Here is a 20,822-nt window from a genome sequence, read left to right on the forward strand (position 1 = left end):
GGGTCCAAAGGTCTGGGCAGGCCAGGATACACCTCTGGCAGCCAGAGCAGTGACTCAGAGCTGTCGGCCTCAGCCGTTAAGGACAGGGAGGGAGGGCAGGGGCTTGGGTTGGGGTCTGCCCTATTTGGGGCACAGCAGAGCGACCAGGCTGACTCCTATGGTCTGAGGCAGAGCGGGGAGCCTGGAGCCTTGGGTGGGGTCACCTGCCTCTCCTCTTACCAGTTAAGCCACCAGCGATGACTAGTGCCTACTTCCTTCAGAGAGGAATCTGACGGCTGTGGCAGGAAAGTCAGGGGCAAGAATTGTTGCACAGACATGCCAACATCTCGGTTCTGCCACCTTCTGTAATCTCGGGTGGTGCTCTAACCTGTCCAAGTGTCTATTTTCCCATCTGTAATAGGGGAAAAAAATCATCCCTGGAGTTATTGGCAGGATTAAATGAGGCGATATTAGTAATAGTAATGCAATAGTCACCACCAGGCCACCACGAAAACTAACATTCATTCAGACCTTATTGTGTTGGGCACTGTGCCCAGAACTTTAAATGCGTGACTTCATTACATCCTCACCATCACCTGCCCAGGTAGGCATCATATATTACCTGCAACTTACAGATAAGGAAGCAGTCTTAGAGAGGTTATGTAACTTGCCCTGCCAAAATTGAACCCATTTGTGAATATACAGTAGATAAACAAAAATAATAAAAATTAAGTTAAAAATTGTGGCTGGGCACGGCAGCTCACGCCTGTAATCCCAGTACTTTGGGAGGCCAACATGGGTGGATCATCTGAGGTCAGGAGTTTGAAACCAGCCTGGCCAACATGGTGCTAAAAAAAATAAAAATAAAAAATAATTGAACCCAGCAGTCTGACCCCGGAGGAGCCTGGTCTCTTAACCCCTGCATTGTAATAGTCGCATCAACTGCTACCCAGTGTCTGCAGCATCCTTTCCTCAGAAACACTTCTCAAAAAGAGGAAAAGCCTCTTGGGTATCAAAACTCAGAACTGCGTCATAGCTCCCAGAGCCTGGCTATATGCAAAGTGGTCTTTTTTTTTTTTTTTTTTTTTTTTTTTTTTTTTTTTTTTGAGATGGAGTCTTGCTCTGTCACCCAGGCTGGAATGCAGTGGGACAATCTTGGCTCACTGCAACCTCTGCCTCCCGGGTTCAAGTGAATCTCCTGCCTCAGCCTCCTGAGTAGCTGAGATTATAGGCACCTGCCACTGTGCACAGCTAATTTTTGTATTTTTAGTAGAGACAGGGTTTCACCATTTTGGCCAGGCTGGTCTCGAACTCCAGACCTCGTGATCCACCCGCCTCAGCCTCCCAAAGTGCTGGGATTACAGGTGTGAACCATGGTGCCCGGCCTATGCAAATGTTTTAAAATGGATGTATGCTGGACTTAATGGATCTCAATTCCCTTTTTGCTTTGCCTGCTGGGAAGCTTAGAACCTAATTCATGACCCACCTCTACAATTACTCAGAACTTGAAGGCAAATATATATATAATTTGTTTATTTTTTGAGAGACAAGCTCTCGTTATGTTGTCTAGGCTGGAGTGCAATAGCTATTCAGAGGCACAATCTCACTACTGATCAGCACCTGAATTTTGACCTGCTCTGTTTCTGACCTGAGCTGGTTCACCCCTTCTGAGGCAACCTAGTGGTCCTCTGCTCCTTGCGGTTCACCATATTAGTGCTGAATTTAGTGTGGACACCCCGTCAGCATAGTGCACTACAGCACAGAAATCCTGGTCTCAAGCCATCCTCCTGCTGCAGCCTCCCAAGTAGCTGGGACTACAGGTGCACACCAGTGCCCCCAGCTCAAGACAAGTATTTTATGGCCTCAATTCAGGTGTAGATTACCCTTGTTTTTCTCACTTGACTTCCCTTCATCTGGGTTTCTTCTCCTTTTTATGCTCGTGGAGGCTCTATGCCACCGCCTGTGCTCCCGGGCTGCTAACCTGTGCAGCCTGGGACTGTACCGAACACTGCAGGCAACTGTAACACAGTGGCAAGTATTTGTGTGTCTAAACAAAGAGGGTCCAGTGAAATATGATATTATACTCTTATGGGACCGCTATTGTATGTGTGGTTCGTCACTGACCAAAACACGGATATACAGTGCATGACTATGTATCTATTGTGAATTAGACATGTCCTCTGCCCACGAGAAGAGGGCCACCCAATGGTGACGACTCACTGGTGTGCCTTAAGAAAGTTGTGCCCAGGGTCCCCTTTCTGTGTCAACTGTGATGGCTGGGCCAAAGGGAGGATAAGGAGGATTTGCGGCTGAGCCCCTTTGGGAGGCCACCACATCAGGCAGCACTTAAAGCCAGCCTGGGGGCTGGGCTCCTCGGCTCATCCCTGTAATCCCAGCACTTTGGGAGGCCGAGGCAGGCGGATCGCCTGAGGTTAGGAGTTCGAGACCAGCCTGGCCAACATGGTGAAACCCTGTTTCTACTAAAAATACAAAAAAAAAATTAGCCGGGTGTGGAGGCCCACACCTGTAATCCTAGTTACTCAAGAGGCTGAGATAGGAGAATTGCTTGAACCTGGGAGGCAGAGGTTGCAGTGAGCCGAGATTGTGCCACTGCACTCCAGCCTAGGTGACAGAGCAAGACTGACTCAAAAACAAATAAATAAATAAATTTTTAAAAAAGGCAACCTGGGGGTGGATGAAGCCCCTGGGGACGGGCAGATGCCTTTTGAGGATCTCAATGCGGGGTCAGATCAGTGTCAATAGGCTCGAAAGTGGGTTGTCCAGGCTCAGGTAGCCCCCAGTCCTTCACGAGAACCTCACAGGGGCTGGTCTGGCCACGCAGTGTTTGATTGTTACACTGTTTTACCACTTCCCTCTGCTGACTTAATCCCCCACTTGTCCACAGATCCCCTGTCACTGAAGACTCGTAGCAGGGAGGGGACGGGGGCTCTGGCATCACCTTCTGACTGTCACCGTCCTCGCCTCTAGCCTGCCCCAGGGCTGGGCCTTGTTCCCAGGTCCTCTGAGCTCAGAGTCGGTCAGGCCCCGTCTCCTGTGGTGTGGGCCTCCAGCCCCAGGAGCACCAGGAGCTCTGGCGCCTTGGTTCCTTCCTCCTGTCCGGGGCCCCCAGCTGTACTCTGCCTCGTTAGGAGTCGGCCCCCTCCTGGGAGGTGTGGTCTCTGGCAGGGTTAATGATTGCTCAGTGGAGGTGGAGATGGTGCCAAAGTCTGCTGGCCACATAGCTGCAGGCCGCAGAGGGTGCCCACCTGTGCGCCGGCACCTGTCGGGCGCCTGCCTGCCGCCTCCGTGGCGAAGGGGACACAGGTAGGGACTATCCAGCCCATCGGGGGTCTCTGGGCCAGAGATATGCGGGGTTTGGGGGGGATCCCTAGAGCCAAGGCAGGTTCGGGGGTCTCCCCTGAAGCTGGGCAGGGGAAGTCGCACGCTAGATGGGGCAGACCCGGGTCAGGTCCCAGCCTGCTGTGAGGCCTGTTTCTTCGGTAAACGTGGGATAATAATACCTCCATCCCTGGGGGCTGATGGCCCCCTTCCCATCCAAGTCCTCACAGGATGATTCTTCACAGGATGCAAGGGAGGCAGGCACCCCCGGGAAACGAGGTAACTGGCCTAGCCCCTTCACAGGATGCTCAGGGGTTGAGGACGGGGAAGCTGACCTGGGCTCTTACCCCAGCTGCTGGGTTCACATCCCAGCTCCACCCTGACCTTGGTGGGCTACTTAACTCTTCTGGGCCTCTATTTCCTCATTTATCAAATGGGGATGAGAAGAGTTCCAGAAAGGGCCTGAAAAGCCCTGAGGCAAAGGTGGGCATGTGGCCTGTGACTGAGCCCAGTGCCACCTCAGCCAGTGCTAGGAAGTGTCAGGCAGGGACTGACCCAGGCTGGCCCCAGCTCTGCCCAGTCCAGGCCCTGCACATCTCTCTGCCCTGGTAGAGGAGGTGGGGACCCAGCTGAGAGTCAGGGCCATGCTGCATCACTCAGGCAGGCCTGTGCTGGGTTGAGCACCAGGCACAAAGCAGGGTCCCAGTGAGCACCGAGGTCCCGCTGCTGGAAACAGGTCATGGCCCGTATGTAGACTCGTGATTTTCATCCTCACTCTGCTTCTCAGCAGGGGAAACTGAGGCCTGGAGAGGGGAGAGGGCTTGCCTGGGTTGCACAACAAATATGTGAAATGCTGCCATCTGAACCCAGGGCCATTTGAGTCTGTGTGTGTCTGCTGGGCCAGGTGGCCTGGGCCATAGGCACTGGGAGGGCCCGCAGTGGGAAGCTGGGTGCTCAGGTCCCACATCCTTGCTCTGGGCACCCAGGCTCGGCTGGAGTCTGCTCTGTGGGTGCAGGCATGGCCTCCTGGATCAACAGAGCCCAGACCAAGGCTTGCCCAGGGACCCCTGGATTTGGAGGACCCCTGAGTCTAACCTACTGCCCCTGGCTCACCCACCTCTGGGCATCTATGAGCCTCGGTTTCCTTGGAATAATAGGGTAGGATAATTCCTGCTTGGGAACAGCTGTGAGAAGTAAATGAAAAAGCAGAAGTGAAAGTGCATGGCGAGCTGGCTGTGTAGCGGTGGCGGTGCTGGGGGAGCTCTGTAGCATCGTGGCCGAGTGCACCCCGGGGGCTCCCCGCACTGAAGGAGGACCCACCTCCCCACCCTGACCCTCCTGGAGGCCCTGGGCAGTCCAGGTATCCTCACTCCCAGGGGTTCCAAATTCTAGAAAATCTTGGCGCCATGGACTGCTCTGAGATGCGGCTGAAGCCCCCTTCCAGCGGAGGCTGAAGAGCTAGCGCCTCCTGCGCCAGGTGGGACCAGTGAGGATTCCTGGAGACTACACATCTCATGGTGTGGGGGCCAGAGCCTCCCTGATTCTCCTCTGTGTCCTTTTTGGTCCTTCCCTAAGCACTTTTTTTTTGAGACGGATTCTCAATCTGTTGCCCAGGCTGGAGTGCAATGGCGCTATCTCGGCTTACTGCAACCTGTGCCTCCCTGGTTCAAGCGATTCTCCTGCCTCAGCCTCCTGAGTAGCTAGGATTACAGGTGCCCGCCACCACGCCCAGCTAATTTTTTTTTTTTTTTGTGAGACGGAGTCTCGCTTGTCACCCAGGCTCGAGTGCAGTGGTGCAATCTCAGTTCACCACAATCTCCGCCTCCTTGGTTCAAGTGATTCTCCTGCCTCAGCCTCCCGAATAGCTGGGATTACAGGTGTGCACCACCATGCCTGGCTAATTTTTGTGTTTTTAGTAGAGACAGGGTTTCACCATGTTGGTCAGGCTGGTCCAGGCATTTTTTGAGAGCAGAGAAAGAACAGGAGTGGCTGGAGGGCTTGAGAACAAGGAAGCAGTAATTTCTGGAATATAGATAGTCCCCATTTTAAATTATTTTATTTTATTTTTATTTTTTGAGACAAAGTCTTGCTCTGTAGCCCAGGCTGGAGTGCAGTGGCGCGATCTTGGCTCACTGCAGCCTCGACCTTCTGGGCTCAAGTGATCCTCCCACTCCAGCCTCCCAAAGTGCTGGACTGTGTTTGCTCCTTTAAAAAATGAGAACTATTGGTATTGGCCTGGATTGCCACCACAGCTAGCCAATAGTTCTCTCTCTTTTTTTTTTTTTTTTTGAGACAGAGTCTCGCTCTGTCGCCCAAGCTGGAGTGTAGTGGCGGGATCTCGGCTCATTGCAAGCTCTGCCTCCCAGGTTCACACCATTCTCCTGCCTCAGCCTCCGAGTAGCTGGGACTACAGGTGCCCACCACCACGCCTGGCTAATTTTTTTTTTTTTTTGAACTTTTAGTAGAGATGGGGTTTCACCATGTTAGCCAGGATGATCTCGATCTCCTGACCTCGTGATCTGCCTGCCTCGGCCCCCTAAAGTGCTGGGATTACAGGCGTGAGCCACGGCGCCCGGCTAATAGTTCCCATTTTTTAAAGGAGCAAACAGAGAAAAGAGCCCCGGGGTATGGTTGTGCAGTGACTGGGGCCTTGTTGCACATCCATGCGTTGGCCTGAGGCTGCCCCAGCAGGGAGAAACCGGTGCCTGTCTGCAAGTCCCAGCCCAGGGGCAACTCCATTCACTTGTTTTCCATTTGCACCTTGCTCCTGCCCCTTGCTGGGGTACCAGGAAATCAGGAGCCCAGAGTGGGGGCCACCAACTGCCCGAACACAGCTCCACAGCTGACCTGGGCCTTACAGAATGGAGAGAATTTGCACGTAGGCAGAAGGCAAAGAAAGGCGTTCTGCGCAGAGGGAACAGTTGAGGCAAATGAAGGAGGAAGGAAAACGCAGGGTGTGGACTGAGAACAGGAGCCTTCGACACCACTGGACCTCAGGAGTGGGAGAGCAGCTCGTGTGGATAAAGCAAGACCCAGGACCTCCAAGGACCTCGCCTGTCAGGCTGAGGGGCAGGCAGTGTGTCCTGCAGCCAGTGGGAGCCATGGAGGAGATTTGAGCTTGGGAGTGACGGTGCCCATGATGGGGAAGGCTTAGCATTGGGGCATGCTGTCATTGCGCCTTCCCCAGCCCACACAGACACTGTGCTTTTTCCCCAAGTGACCGAATCCAGAGGCAGATGCTCTGGACTGTAGAACGCCAGCCTCATCATGATCATGGGGAGGCAGGACTGCGAGAAACCCCAGCAGAGCAAGAGGCAGGCGAGGCAGGGATGAGGCAAGGAAGAGCACTGGCCTGGGAGGCAGACAGGGTGGCACCCCCGCTCTGCCTCTGACAGCCTTGGAGCTGCTGGGCAGGAACCCAGGCCTCCTGCGCTCATGTCTGTGTGCCTAAAGGGGATTGATGAATCCAGCTCTTCCTTCCAGGGGGATGGCTGGGCCCAGATGCAGGGGAGAGACTGTGTGTGCGTCACACTGATGCAAAGGGGCGTCGCTGTTGCTCTGAGTGAGGGTCCACAGGCTTCTTGAGGCCCTGCGTCCTGCCCTGTGAGATGGGGAGGGGGGAGTTGGGAGACACTTCCATGAGGGAGAAGCGTGGCGCGTATGGGGAAGGGGATGTAGGGGGAGGCCCCTCGGGGACTGGGTGAAGGTCCTGGTTCGGGCTGTTCTCTCTCAATGTCACACGTCTGTGGGCTCAGCATGACCTGTGGAAAAATCGGGCAGCTCGAGAAGGAAAACCCAGGAACCTAGAAAAGAGAGAAGGCACAGGCCTCGCTAGGGTTCTGGTCCCATTACTGGCTGGGCCGTGCCGTTTCCCCTTTTGGACCTCAGTTTGCTGAGGACTAAATGGTAATGGGGGCAAAGTGCTAGCCTCGGCACATGGCCCTTTCTTGCCAGTTGCCATTTTCCTCTGGGACTGGGAGGAGGGATCCTGAGGGCAGGAATCTCCTGTCCTGCAGGCTGGACCCAGGGGGACTTTGTAATGATGATGAATCCATCTCGATACCTGCTGGCTGCACATCTAGTGACTAATTGTCCTGTGGCAGTTGACTCATTTCTGAAGGAAAGAGCATGAGAGAAAACAGTGATGAGGGAGGTAGGTCCCAGATGACAGCCTCAGAGGGATGCCAGGGCTGGACGCATCCAGCCCCTGGCTGTTCCTCACACAATAGACGCCTGCAGTCTAGCAGTTCCGCTAATGCCCAGCTCACCTGCATCTCCACTGCCAGCCCCACCACCACCACCATCTCCCTCCCACAACTGTCACCTCCACCAGCTCCACCTGCGTCTCCACCTTCATCAGCACACACATCATCAGCACGTCCATCCCTACTTACCACCACCAGTGCCGCCCCTACCCCCGAGGGGTCCCTGTCCTGATATTGGACCCTGCCTCCATGACCACCTCACTCACTGCCCTTGTCTCCAGTGCTATCATGTCGCCCTCCAGGGTGTAGCTGTACCCACATCGCTGTCCCTGTCTCACTGAGGACTGTGGCTCAGCACTGCTGGGGATTCTGAGGACTGAGAACTTACTAATTCCCCTGAGCAGCGGGGCACATCTGTATTTATCAGTCTGGCTGAGTGCAGCCCTGCCGTTCAGCATGTGGGCTGTCCCCAGCTGTCATCTCCGGGGTTCTTGGCAAGCCAGCATTTTCCACAGCAACTTCCCAAGGTTCCCCTGGCTAGAGTCACATGGAAGGTAGCATCAGAAACAGCCCCAGGGCTCCTCCACACACAGCCGTGACCCTGCCCATTTAGCTCTGACCTCTGCAAGCAGTCTCAGACCCTGGGGAACGTGGATGGTCACCAGGGAGGGAGGAAGCGGTTTCCATGGTGATTGCAGTGGGAGGAGCAGGCATAAGGTGAGGACAACCCCACGGAAGGAAGAAGGTTTGCACTCGCTGAGCGCCTGTTGTGTGCCAGGCGCTGAGGTGGCACATTCTTATTCCCACTCATCCCCTGCTGCCCACCCTCATCACTTAGCGGGGTTATTATTCTCACGGGAGGGAACGCTTAGAGAAGGGCAGTGAACTGCCCAGCGAAGCTCTGCTGCCTCTTGACTCTGTAAACTCAAGCCAGCCTCTTCACCTCTCTGAGCTTTGTTTTCCCCATCTGTAAAGTGGGTAGAATGGTACCAGTCTAGAAGGGTTTTTTGTTTTTGTTTTGGAGACGGTGTCTCGCTCTGTCTCCCCGGCTGGAGTGCAGTGGCACGATCTCGGCTCACTGCAACCTCTACCTCCCGGGTTCACGCCATTCTCCCGCCTCAGCCTCCTGAGGATTACAGGCACATGCCACCACACCCCGCTAATTATTGCATTTTTAGTAGAGATGGGGTTTCACCATGTTGGCCAAGCTTGTCTTGAACTCCTGACCTCAAGTGATCTGCCCGCCTTGGCCTCCCAAAGTGCTGGGATTACAGGCGTCAGCCACCACACCCGGCCTCGAAGGGATTTTGTGAGCATTACAGAGTGCCCGGCTCCAGTTGTGAGAGGCAGGAGGTGCTTCCTCCCTGCGTCTCTTGCTATTCATTGCCGTGATGTTTAACAGTTGCCGAACATCCCACCCGGGGCTTGTCCACATCTTTCTTTATCATTGCCTGTGTTTCATGTTACGGTCACTTCCAGCTTCCCATGATTATAAATAATCACTCACGGTGAACAACTTTCTGCAAAAAGAGCTTATTCTATGTTAGTTGGATGAGTAGGTCAACAGGGCAAACATGTTGAAGCTTTGGGGTCCACATCTGAACTGGGGTTTTCTCCTCTTGCTAGGGCCCTGGGGCCACAGGAGGGCTGCCTCCTTCTCCCTGCCTCAGGGAAAGGCGAGGGCCTTGGGCTTGGAGGGTGGCTGTGAATCCCACTCACTTTCAGCCGTAAGGGCCTCAGCAGAACACTCCCAGCAAGATCCCACTTGCTCATCTGCAAAATGAGTTGCTGTGAAGATGAAATTCTATGAATCCCAAATATTCTATCTCCAAACTACAGCCCAGCTCTTGCCTCTTCTCTCCAGCCCTGCTGCCCCCAGTTCAGCCAGGCGACACGCAGCAGCCAGCAAGGTCTTAAGAGGAAATTAGTCCCTGCCACTCTCCTGCTTAAAACTCTGAAATGGGCCAGGTGCGGTGGGTGGCTCACGCCTGTAATCCCAGCACTTTGGGAGGCCGAGGCGGGTGGATCACGAGGTCAGGAGATCGAGACCATCCTGGCTAACACAGTGAAACCCCGTCTCTACTAAAAATACAAAAAATTAGCTGGGCGAAGTGGCGGGCGCCTGTAGTCCCAGCTACTCGGGAGGCTGAGGCAGGAGAATGGCGTGAACCCTGCGGGGGCAGAGCCTGCAGTGAGCCGAGATCGTGCCATTGCACTCCAGCCTGGGCGACAGCAAGACTCTGTCTCAAAAAAAAAAAAAAAAAAAAAGAGAGAATGCTGTGCTGGGGCTTCAGGGCGGGGTGCTAACCATGCCCGGGAAGCATGCAGCCAGATCAGAACCAGAATCTCTGACTGTCCAGGGCACACTGAGGGAGGAGGGCCTGCAGCTAGCCAGTGCTGGCCAGGGCAGAGTTCCCCAGAAGAGAGGAACCAGGAATGGGAACTCCAACAATGAGAAGGGCAAGAGACAGACCGTCCTTTTCCTGCAATAATAACTTCTCACATTTATTATGTACTTACTGGGAGCTAGGCACTGTTTAAGCCTCAACACAAACCCCTGGTGTAGGTGCTGTTATTATTCCCATTTTACAGATGAGGAAGCTGAGGCCCAGAGAGAGTATGTTACTTGCCCAAGGTTACGCTGGATTTGGACCCAGGCTCTCAGGTCCACTTACCACATTACACTCTGCTCTGTCTCATGGGTGTTCTGGATAAGCCACCTGGGGTTGCAGTGACTCACTGGCTCATCCATTCATTCCTTTCAGAGATACTCACTGAGCCTACACTGGGCTCAGCCCTGTGCTTGGTCCTGGGGTCACAGAGGTGCATCAGACGCGGACCTTGCCCTCACATCTCTTCTGGCCTGGTGGGAGAGGCTCATTTGCAAAGAGATAACAGACACCAAGAGCTACAGAGGTTACTCTAGGGTGTATGCAGCATCCTGTGAGGTCACGACGGATGGGCGGAGGAGGCAGTTCCTCTTGTGGGAGCATTGAGGGGTGTCTGGACAGAAGGGGACCCTGGAGTTGGTTTTTTATTTTATTTTATTTTTTGTGATGGAGTCTCGCTGTCACCCAGGCTGGAGGCATGGCATGATCTCGGCTCACTGCAACCTCTGCCTCCTGGGTTCGAGCGATTCTCCTGCCTCAGTCTCCTGAGTAGCTGGGACTGCAGGTGTGAGCCACCTTGCCCGGCTAATTTTTGTATTTTTAGTAGAGATGGGCTTTCACTATGTTGGCCAGGGTGCTCTCAAACTCCTGACATCAAGCGATCCACCCGCCTCGGCCTCCCAAAGTGCTGGGATTACAGGCATGAGCCACCGCGCCCAGCCTTGGAGCTGGCTTTTAAAAATGAAGAGAACGCATCAGGCAGCAAGGTGGGGAAGAGCATTCCAAAAAGAGGGATGGGCAGTAGTGAGGGCAGGCAGAGGGAGTCTGTGGGCGCGCGGGAGATGAGGGGTGGGCTGAGATGCAGGGAGTGTTCGAGGTGAAGCTGGAGAGGTCGAGGGTAGTCTTTGGGAAGCCCTTTTATGGAGTCTGGACTCTATAGCAATGGGGAGCCATCGAAGGGTTTTGAGTGAGGGTGGAAAAGATTAGATTATGTGCAGAAGGATTAGTTTGGTTGAGTGGGATGGATTAGAGAGGCTGGAGGAAGAGAGGCCTTGAGGAGGCCGAGGACAGTGTCCCCAGGGAGGGCGGCCAGTATGGGATGGAGAGATGCAGGCTGATTAGAGAGAAACAGAGGAGGCCGCACAGATTGGATGTGGGCGTTCAGGAGAAGGAGGTGTCAGAATGGCGTGGGCAGGTGGGTGGCTCCCCGAGGCTGGAACTCGGGAGGAGGGGTGGGCGGTGTGAGGGAGAGTTCTGGTTTTTGATGCTGTTTCACCATCAGGGCTCGGCTCTGGAAGCCATCCTCTTCCCCCACTCCTCCCCAGGGCTGCCTGCCCACTTCAGATGCTCTGGGGCAGGAGGGAAAGGGACATGAAGAGGTGCCCAGGACCAGGTGAGGGTGCTTGGTAGTGTTAACTTTTAAAAAAACACAAAATATAAATCTAGAAAAAGAGAGGGGACCATGTGCAGGTGGCCATCCCTCCGGCCAAGACCAGAGACAGACACTTCCAAATGGGGTTTGGGGCAGGAGCTTGGTGCTGGACAGGGAGGCTACACATACATATTTAACAGGTTACAGGAGGAGCTATGCATATTCATAAAGGAGCTCCTGACACATGCATATTGAACACACGTGCATGTAACATATGATCCATGCTCACTTGGGGTGGCAACTTAACATTTAAATGTATTACAATTACGCCCTGTACATCAAAAGGCCTTTTTGTGACCCGGAAGGTGCATGAGTAAGCAATCTCTGTGTGAGCTGGAGCCAGTCCGTGGTCGGTGGGCTCTTATCAGGAGAAAGTTACTGAAATCAGTCTCTTGTCGGGTCAAGGCTGTGGCTATGGGCTGGGCGCAGTGGCTCACACCTGTAATCCCAGCACTTTGGGAGGCTGAGGCAGGCAGATCACTTGAGGTCAGGAGTTCAAGACCAGCCTGGCCAACACGGTGAAACCTCGTCTCCACTAAAAATACAAAAATTAGCCCAGTGTGATGGTGGGTGCCTGTAATCCCAGCTACTCGGGAGGCTGAGGCAGGAGAATCACTTGAACCAGGGAGGCAGAGGTTGCAGTGAGCCAAGATGGCACCACTGCACTCCAGCCTGGGTGACAGAGTAAGACTCTATCTCAAAACCAAACAAACAAAAAAAGCTGCGGTTATGGCTGGTGGAACAGGGGCTCAGTTCGTCAGCATCTGTGAACTGGATGAGCTGTAATTGCTTTAATTTGGCTTTTCTCGAGGCCAGTGCTTATTTAGCTGCTAGAGAAAAAGAAAAAAAAAAATCCTCGTGGCAGTTAGAACAGTTTCTTCTTTAGGGCTGCCTGACTTCACCCCGGCCTGGCATGGCCTCAGGTCCTGTTTATAATTTGGCATCTTAGTGCCACGGAATGTCTATTCTTTCAGTCCTGCGATCTCTATTTTAACATTAACGCTGGTCAGTTATTGTGTGTCGCCTGTAAAAGAGAAGGGTATAATGAGGCGTGATTGACCTCCCATCCCGCCATGGCTGGAAACTAAGTTTTGAAAATTTTTCTGGGGTCTCCTGGGCCACAAGCGGGGCCGTTTAGTCCGTGGGAGGCATAGGATTTTATTTTTAGTTTACAGTAGCAAATGTGTTCCTTTGTTTGCTTTCAAGCTTGTTTAATTCATTTTTGGAAAAGTTAACATATTCAGTTAGCACAAAACAGTATACAGTAAAAAACTGGGCACAGTGGCACACGTCTGTAATCCCAGCTACTCAGGAGCTCAAGCCCAGAAGTTCAAGGCCAGCCTGGGCAACATAGTGAGACAGTCTCAAAAGAAAAAAGTATACAGTAAAAAGCCCTGTCTTACAGAAAGATTATAGAGTAGCATAGCGAACATAGAGCATACAGACAACTTTCTAGACAGACAGCAAGAAACAAAACATGTGGGGGCCCATCCTGCTCTCCTGCTTTCTGTGGAGTGACACATCAGTTGTCTTTGGGGATTTTTTTTTTTTTTTTTGAGACGGAGTCTCACTGTCTCCCAGGCTGGAATGCGATGGTGTGATCTCATCTCACTGCAACCTCTGCCTCCTGGATTCAAGCAATTCTCCTGCCTTAGCCTCCTGAGTAGCTGGGATTACAGGCACCCACCACCATGCCCGGCTAACGTTTTTTATATTTTGTTAGAGATGGGGTTTCACCACGTTGGTCGGGCTGGTCTCGAACAACTGACCTCAGGTGATCCGCCTGCCTCGGCCTCCCAAAGTGCTGGGATTACAGGCGTGAGCCACCACACCCGGCCTCATCTTTGGGCATTGAAAGGGACTTGACATTTCAGGTGACAGTGAATCAAAGTCCCCCTTTTCTCCTTTTCCCTAACAAGGGACGGCTTGCAACATAAGAAGATCAAAAAGACTGGCCCAGCAGGGTTTTCTAAGGGTCTCTGTCCAGCTATCAATCAACAAGAGGATCCCAGAGTGTGCAGCCCTCCCTAGACCCATCTGACTGGGGAACCCTTCTGCTGTGACGCATCTCAGAGGGCCAGGGTTCCATGGAGCACAGTTTGGGAAAGGCTGCAAAGACAGCCAGTAGATGTATCAGCACGTGAACAAAGGCCCCTGCCCACCCATAGTCTCTGGATGGTCCTGGACAAATTATGGTCCCTCTCCAGGGCCTTGATTTTGAAGGATGCTATTAGTTTGAACACTTCTCACAGGCAAGGATAGACAGTGCAGTGATTGAGAGAATGACCTCTGGACTCCAAAAGACCTGTGTTCCAAGCATGGGCTTGTCATTGACTCCCTGTGGCCTCAGGCAAGCCCCTTCCTGTCTTGGTGCCTTAGCAGCCACCTCACAGTTGTGGGAATAACACAATTGCGCGTCTAGTGCCTTGGAGCAGCTCCTGGTGCGTGGTGGCTCCTGGATTCAGGTTCAGCCATCGTGCTCACCCCCACCCCACCTGGCCTCCCCCTTGGTTCCCCCAACCCTGAGCATCCGGAAAATGGACAGAGGGTGATAAAGGCCCTGAGGGAGAACTACTAAGCAGCAGTGGTGGGTGGGCTCGGATCAGACCCAGGCAGATGGGAATCTGCCAAAAGGAGGGAGGCCTGAGTCCAGGAGCCATTCCCTGACCTCTTCCCTTAGGTCCCTGCGGATGTGATGGCCCAGCTATGGCTGTCCTGCTTCCTCTTTCCTGCCCTCGTGGTGTCTGGTAGGTGTCTCCCCTCCCCGACCACGCAGCCCTAACCTAGAGACCCTTGGCAGGACCCTCTGGAAAGGAGGGGGATCCCTCATCAGCAAACACCAGCTCCTGTGGGCCGGCCCTGTGCTTGGCTAAGCTGGGGAGGCCTGGGAAGGAATCTAGGCCTGGATGGGTGGCCTGGGTGTCCACAAGGACTAGTGTGTGCTCCCAGGGGAGCAGGTAGGGACCGGGTTTGGCAGGGGTGTCCCGATGTTCCAGCACTCTGTGTCCCTGCAGTGGCAGCCAACGTGGCCCCGAAGTTCCTGGCCAACATGACGTCAGTCATCCTGCCTGAGGACCTGCCTGTGGGTGAGTCCTGGCCCCTGTGTCTGCCCCATGTCAGGTCCTGACCCACAAGAAAGTCCTGGGGGCACCCTCTTGAGCCCCCACCATCCCTGCAACTCCATGGCTTATTGTGGGACAAAGAGGGACTGAAGGGAATGCCTTTGATTACAGAAGTTTGTTTTCTTCTCTTCAGCTTCTGGGTCAAGAGCAGTGTCCTCAAAGGTGTGAGACGCACCTCCAGGGGCCCTCACACCAGCGCCAAATCATCCAGCCTCCCCCACTGCCCATCGCTTTCAGTCTCTGACTGGAGGATCCCCTTGGGCCACGCTTCCTCCTCCTTCCTCACACTTGCTAATCTCTCCCACCCCTACCCTGGCTTTCTTTCTTTCTTTCTTTTTTTTTTTTAAAGGGAGAGCAGGTGTCAGGCTCAGACCCTTTCACAGAAGCTAATGACCCTCTTTGCTTTGTTTTTATTTGTAAAGTTACTTTCTATCTATGGCAGGTGAGATGGGTTTTGAGATGTAAAGTTTGCTTTTAAAGTAAATGTCTTTACCTGAGATGGAAAGTCAATTTAAGGAACCAGCACCAGGAACAGAACACAGACACAGCAATGGTCACGGCAAAAGTCACAGCAAAGGTCACGGCAGTGGCGCAGGAACGAATGAAGTTTGGGAAACATTATTTTGGAAGGAGCCAGGGGGCATAGATACCACATTTCCAGAAGGCAGGATATAGATCAGGGAAGTAGAAACCATAGGTGGCCGAGTTGGTTGGGACCCCAAATAACAGAGATGCAAATAAGGCAGAGGTGAATTACCGCCGGTCGTGGCCGCCCAGGAGCCCGGAGCTGTGGGGGCGTGTCCCATCAGGCTGCCCTCCCTGCAGGGCTTGGGGGGGCGGGGGTCAGGCAGCCTTCTTCCCGCTCAGTGTCCCGCCTTCCCTAAGGCACAGGTCCCACCCACATGGGGCAGGATGGCTCAGATGAGAAACCATTCCAGCCACAGAAGGAGGAAGGGGACAAGAGGGCTTCTTCCTTTCTGGATTTTACACATATTGCTACTGCTTTTGTCTCTTTGGCCAAAACTAAGCTGCAGACCCACGCCTAGCTGCAAGGGAACCTGGCAAATGTGGCCTTCATTCTGGTTGGCCGTGTGCCCAGCTCAAAATCTGGGGCTCCATTGTTCTCAGAAAAGAGGGACAAGTGGATACTGGGGGGAAAGCCACAGCCTTTGTTGCAGTGCAAAATGGAATCCAGGAATATTGAAAGCTGCCAGATGAAACAAGAGACACCAAGGGGTATTGACAAATATGAAACCTGTGCAAGCAATCCCCTGATCAAGAGAAAGTATTTCCATCACCCCAGAAAGTTCCCTGTGTCCAGTTCTAGTCCATCTCTGCTCCCTATAGGCAACTGCTGTTCTCATGTCTATCCCATGGAGGCTGGAGAGGGAGGAGTGCACAGGCTTTTTTTTTTTTTTTTTCCGAGGCAGGGTCTGGCTCTGTCCCCCAGGCTGGAGTGTAGTGGTGCAGTCACGCTCACTGCAGCCTCGACCTCCTGGGCTCAGGCCATCCTCCCACCTCAGCCTCCCAGGTAGCTGGGACTACAGGCATGCGCCACCATGCCTAGCTGATATTTTATTTTTTAAAGTAGAGACAGGGTTTTGCTACATGGCTGAGGCTGGTCTCAAATTGCTGGGCTCAAGCAATTCTCCCACCTCGGCTTCCGAAAGTGCTGGGATTACAGGCATGAGCCAATGTTCACCACTACACCTGGCTAATTTTTTATTTTTATATTTATTTATTTTTGAGATGGAGTCTCGCTCTGTCACCCAGGCTGGAGTGCAGTGGCGTGATCTCAGCTCACTGCAACCTCCACCTCCTGGGTTTAAGCAATTCTCCTGCCTCAGCCTCCCGAGTAGCTGGGATTATAGGCATGTGCCACCACGCCTGGCTAATTTTTTGTATTTTTAGTAGAGACAGGGTTTCACCATGTTGGCCAGGCTGGTCTCGATCTCCTGATAGCAAGTGATCTGCCCACCTCCACCTCCCAAAGTGCTGGGATTACAGGCATGAGCCACCTCGCGTGGCCTAATTTTTAAAATTTTTTGTATAGATGGGGGTCTCGCTATGTTGTCTAGGCAGCTCTCAAATTCCTAGGCTCAAGCAATCCCCCATCTCAGCCTCCCGGAGTGCTGGGATTACAGATGTAAGCCACCACACCTGGCCTTCTGCTTTTAAAAGAAATTCAGCTTTCTTGTGGGCCACGAAAGTATCAGGGGACGTAGGCTCCCATGCCAGGGGCGGAAGCCCTCAGAGCCCTGTGGCGGAGCTCCAGGGAAACGCATCTTCGTGAAAAGAAGAAAGTCCTTGCTAATGAACAGTGGGGCCGGTGGAGGTGGCGGAGCAGAGGCTGGGTGGGTAAAGGAGGTGGGGGTCAGGGATAGGGTGGGTTTGATGAATCTGTAGAAAGTTCCTTTCAGGCTAGGGAGTGGACGACCAGCCTGCTGCTGGGCCCAGGCATGCAGCACAAGAGTTAGGGCTCTCAGGAGGCCAGCAGCAGGCTGGACACAGCTTTGGCTCACTTGAGCAGAAAGGGGGTGTCCTGGAAGCCTCTCCAAAGCTCTAGGCTGCACCCAGATGCTGCAGCTGGAAAGGTTCACGCCAGCCACGTCTAGTCTTGTGTCACAGAAACTCGGTATTCTGGAGAGGGCAGGGCCACAGGCTTGGTAAGGGGAGGGGCAGACGCCTGGGTACAGCCCCCCACTCCCCGCACTGTGTCCAGTGCCCTTTGAGTCACAAGGGAAGTCAGGATGCTGCTGACTTGGCTGATGGCTAGGGAGGTCCCAGATGGCAAGTCGAGCCTGTGTACAGAGCAGCCAGGCGCCCAGCCCAGCCTCACAGCCAGCTTGGCCAGACCAACACTGAAAGGGTGGCTGTGGACCCTGGGTGGCCACCCTTTCAGTGCTTTCACCTGGGGTGTCCCATCCCCAGGTGCCCAGGCCTTCTGGTTGGTAGCTGAAGACCAGGACAATGACCCTCTGACCTATGGGATGAGCGGCTCCAATGCCTACTTTTTCACTGTCACTCCGAAAACTGGGGAAGTGAAGCTGGCCAGCGCCCTGGACTACGAGGTAAACAGCATCCAGCTGGGGAGGGCACGGGACGCGGTGGGGGGGGTCCTGGGAGGGCCCCGGGAGCCCACGTCCTGGTGGCGGCACCCCCTGTGCTCCCACCCAGCAGGGGCTCACTACCGGCCCCTTCTCTCTGGCTGCTGCAGACACTCTACACATTCAAAGTCACCATCTCCGTGAGCGACCCCTATGTCCAGGTGAGTTTGGAGGTGCAGGGGGTAGACAGAGATTGCGAAAGTCCATTCCTGACTGCGTCCCCACCTCTGGCAAGCGGACGGTGCCCCAGTTAACAGTGAATTTAATGTTTATTTATATCGAGATTATACTAGTCCATTTCTTTGTCATACGATATTACCAAGATTTTAGTATTTTTAAAAATTTATTTAAATTATATAAATATATTATTTATATCATATGAAGGCTTTTTAATTTACATATAAAGTTATTGGTTATATTTTAAATATAAATTAAATGTATTCTTAATGTGTATAAATATTGATTAGAAAAGTGCCAAATACCTCCCCACCCCAGGGCTCCAGAGGCAAAACCATCACTCTCAACTGCTTTGGCTGAATATGTTGCAACTACACTCTTATTTCCCACTTTGGGAGGCCGAGGTGGGCAGATCACCTGAGGTCAGGGGTTCAAGACCACCCTGGCCAACATGGTAAAACCCCATCTTTGCTAAATACAGAAAACTAACTGGGTGTGGTGGTGCATGTCTGTAATCCCAGCTACTCAGGAGGCTGAGGCAGGAGAATTGCTTGAACCTGGGAGGCAGAGGTTGCATTGAGATGAGATCACGCCATTGCACTCCAGCCTGGGTAACAAGAGTGAAACTCTGTCTATAAATGTAAAAAATAAAAAATAAAAAAAAATAAACTAATGATGCCTGCAACTTACTTTCAAATGGTTCAGAAAACAACATATAGAGAGAACCTGGTCTCTACAAAAAAAGCAAAAAAAAAGCCCCCAAAAACATATGGAGAGAAAGAGAGACCAAACAGTAGGTTGATCTGGATGAAGGACACCAGCTCTTTGTACAATACTTGCAACTTCTCTGGTGTTTTAAATCCTATTTTCTGGGGTCCCCTGGGCTTTCTCACTTGCAGGTGCAGAAGGAGATGCTGGTGATTGTGGAAGACAGAAATGACAACGCACCCGTTTTCCAGAACACCGCATTCTCCACCAGCATCAACGAGGTGACACCGGCCTTAATGTGGTTGTGGGGCAGGGGGCATCCCAAAGCGCTTCTCAGAGTAGGAAGAGCCAGGGACAGTCAGTGGGGCGTTCAGGGTTGGAAAACCTCTCCTAGCAGGGGCAGCTTCAAGAACCAAAGCCAGGGGGATGTAACCCCACAAACAATGGTTACAGCAATATTTTGCAATCAATCAGGTTAGGAATTCTTTCAGTGATGAAAGCAAAAAAAAAAAAAAAAGGGAGTTGACTTTTTTCGTGTAGACAGAGTCTCGCTCTGTCGCCCAGGCTGGAGTGCAGTGGCGCAATCTCGGCTCACTGCAAGCTCCGCCTCCTGGGTTCACGCCATTCTCCTGTCTCAGCCTCCCAAGTAGCTGGGACTACAGGCACCCACCACTACGCCCGGCTAATTTTTTGTATTTTTAGTAGAGATGGGTTTCACCGTGTTAGCCAGGATGGTCGCGATCTCCTGACCTCGTGATCCGCCCGGCTTGGCCTCCCAAAGTGCTGGGATTACAGGCATGAGCCACTGTGCCCGGCCTCGTGTATCTAAAAAATTTAGAGGTACCTCAGACTTCAGGCGTGGCTAGATCCAGGTACTCAAATCATATCTTGATTTGATTTAAGCCAAATCATATAATGAAATTTGATTTGAAATCATATCTTCAGGCATGGCTGGATCCAGGTACTCAAATCACATCAAGATATGATTTGAGTTTCTCTCCTCCTCTCAGCTCTGCTTCTTTTATTGCCTCCATCCTGGGGGGCGAGAGGCAAGCCTCTCATGTGGTGACAAAAGTACAGGCTCGCCGGGCACAGTGGCTCACCCCTGTAATCCCAGCACTCTGGGAGGCGAGGCGGGCAGATCACCTGAGGTCGGGAGTTCGAAACTAGCCTGACCAACATGGAGAAACCCCGTCTCTACTGAAAAAAAAAAAAAAAAAAAATTTGCTGGGTGTGGTGGCGCATGCCTGTAATCCCAGCTACTCAGGAGGCTGAGGCAGGAGAATTGCTTGAACCTGGGAGGCAGAGGTTGCAGTGAGCCGAGATTGCACCATTGGATTCCAGCCTGGGCAACAAGAACAAAACTCCATCTCAAAAATAAATAAATAAATAAATAATAAAAAAATAAAAAATTAAAAAGTACAGGCTCACATTGAGGAGACCGTCTCTTTCTCAATCCTTCCAGCCCAAAGCTCAGGGCTGACTTTCATTGGCTCATTTTAGGTCATGTGCTATCCTTGAGCCAATTTAGTGGTATGGAAGGCTCTCGTGGGTTAGGTCTGCATCATGGGCCTTCCCCACAGCAAGGGGGAGGAGTGGGGACAGTTCCACTTACGCTACATGGGTGGAAAGGAGGTTCCCTGATGGTCACTGGGCAGCAAATACCACCACTCCCGAACCTCCGTTGCCATGTGCCTGCAAAGACCTTCCAGGTGAGGGGCCCCACGCCAGGCCAGACACGTGTGGTCTGGACAGCCACGTGAGAGGCTCTGATGGAATGCCCCAGCACCCGGCACTGTCCTCGGTGCTAAGCTTACCTGAGGAGCAAGACAGACCTGGTTGCTACTCTCAGCAGCTCACCTTCTAGAGAAGGCCACAGACAGGAACCAATGAAACAAAACAAGCAGAATGATTTCAGATGGTGGTGAGCCCTACAATGAGCACGAGACAAGGCAAAGTGAAGGAAGTGACTGCAGCGGGTGCTGCTTTAGGTTGAAGGGTCAGGAAAGGCCTCTCTGAGTTGAGGGCATCTGAACAGAGAGACCTGAATGGCAAGAAGGAGCTGGCAGGGGATTCTCCAGGAAGGGGTGCTCCAGGCAGGGGGAACAACAGGTGCAAAGCCCTGAGGCAGGAACAAGCTCAGC

At 52.9% G+C, this 20,822-nt stretch overlaps 1 protein-coding gene across 1 annotated transcript in view; it reads left to right on the top strand.

Moving 5' to 3' along the window:
* Positions 1-20,822, top strand: part of CDHR2 (cadherin related family member 2) — a 47,898-nt gene that overhangs the window by 3,439 nt on the left and 23,637 nt on the right. Inside the window, exons 2-6 of the mRNA XM_055285075.2 lie at positions 14,245-14,311; positions 14,579-14,650; positions 17,618-17,757; positions 17,904-17,954; positions 18,870-18,959. Coding sequence (XP_055141050.1) covers positions 14,260-14,311; positions 14,579-14,650; positions 17,618-17,757; positions 17,904-17,954; positions 18,870-18,959 — 405 coding nt within the window. The 5' untranslated portion in view covers positions 14,245-14,259. The remainder of the gene's footprint in view (positions 1-14,244; positions 14,312-14,578; positions 14,651-17,617; positions 17,758-17,903; positions 17,955-18,869; positions 18,960-20,822) is intronic.

This window comes from Symphalangus syndactylus, chromosome 7 (genome assembly GCF_028878055.3).
Source record: "Symphalangus syndactylus isolate Jambi chromosome 7, NHGRI_mSymSyn1-v2.1_pri, whole genome shotgun sequence".
NCBI classification, from domain to species: domain Eukaryota; kingdom Metazoa; phylum Chordata; class Mammalia; order Primates; family Hylobatidae; genus Symphalangus; species Symphalangus syndactylus.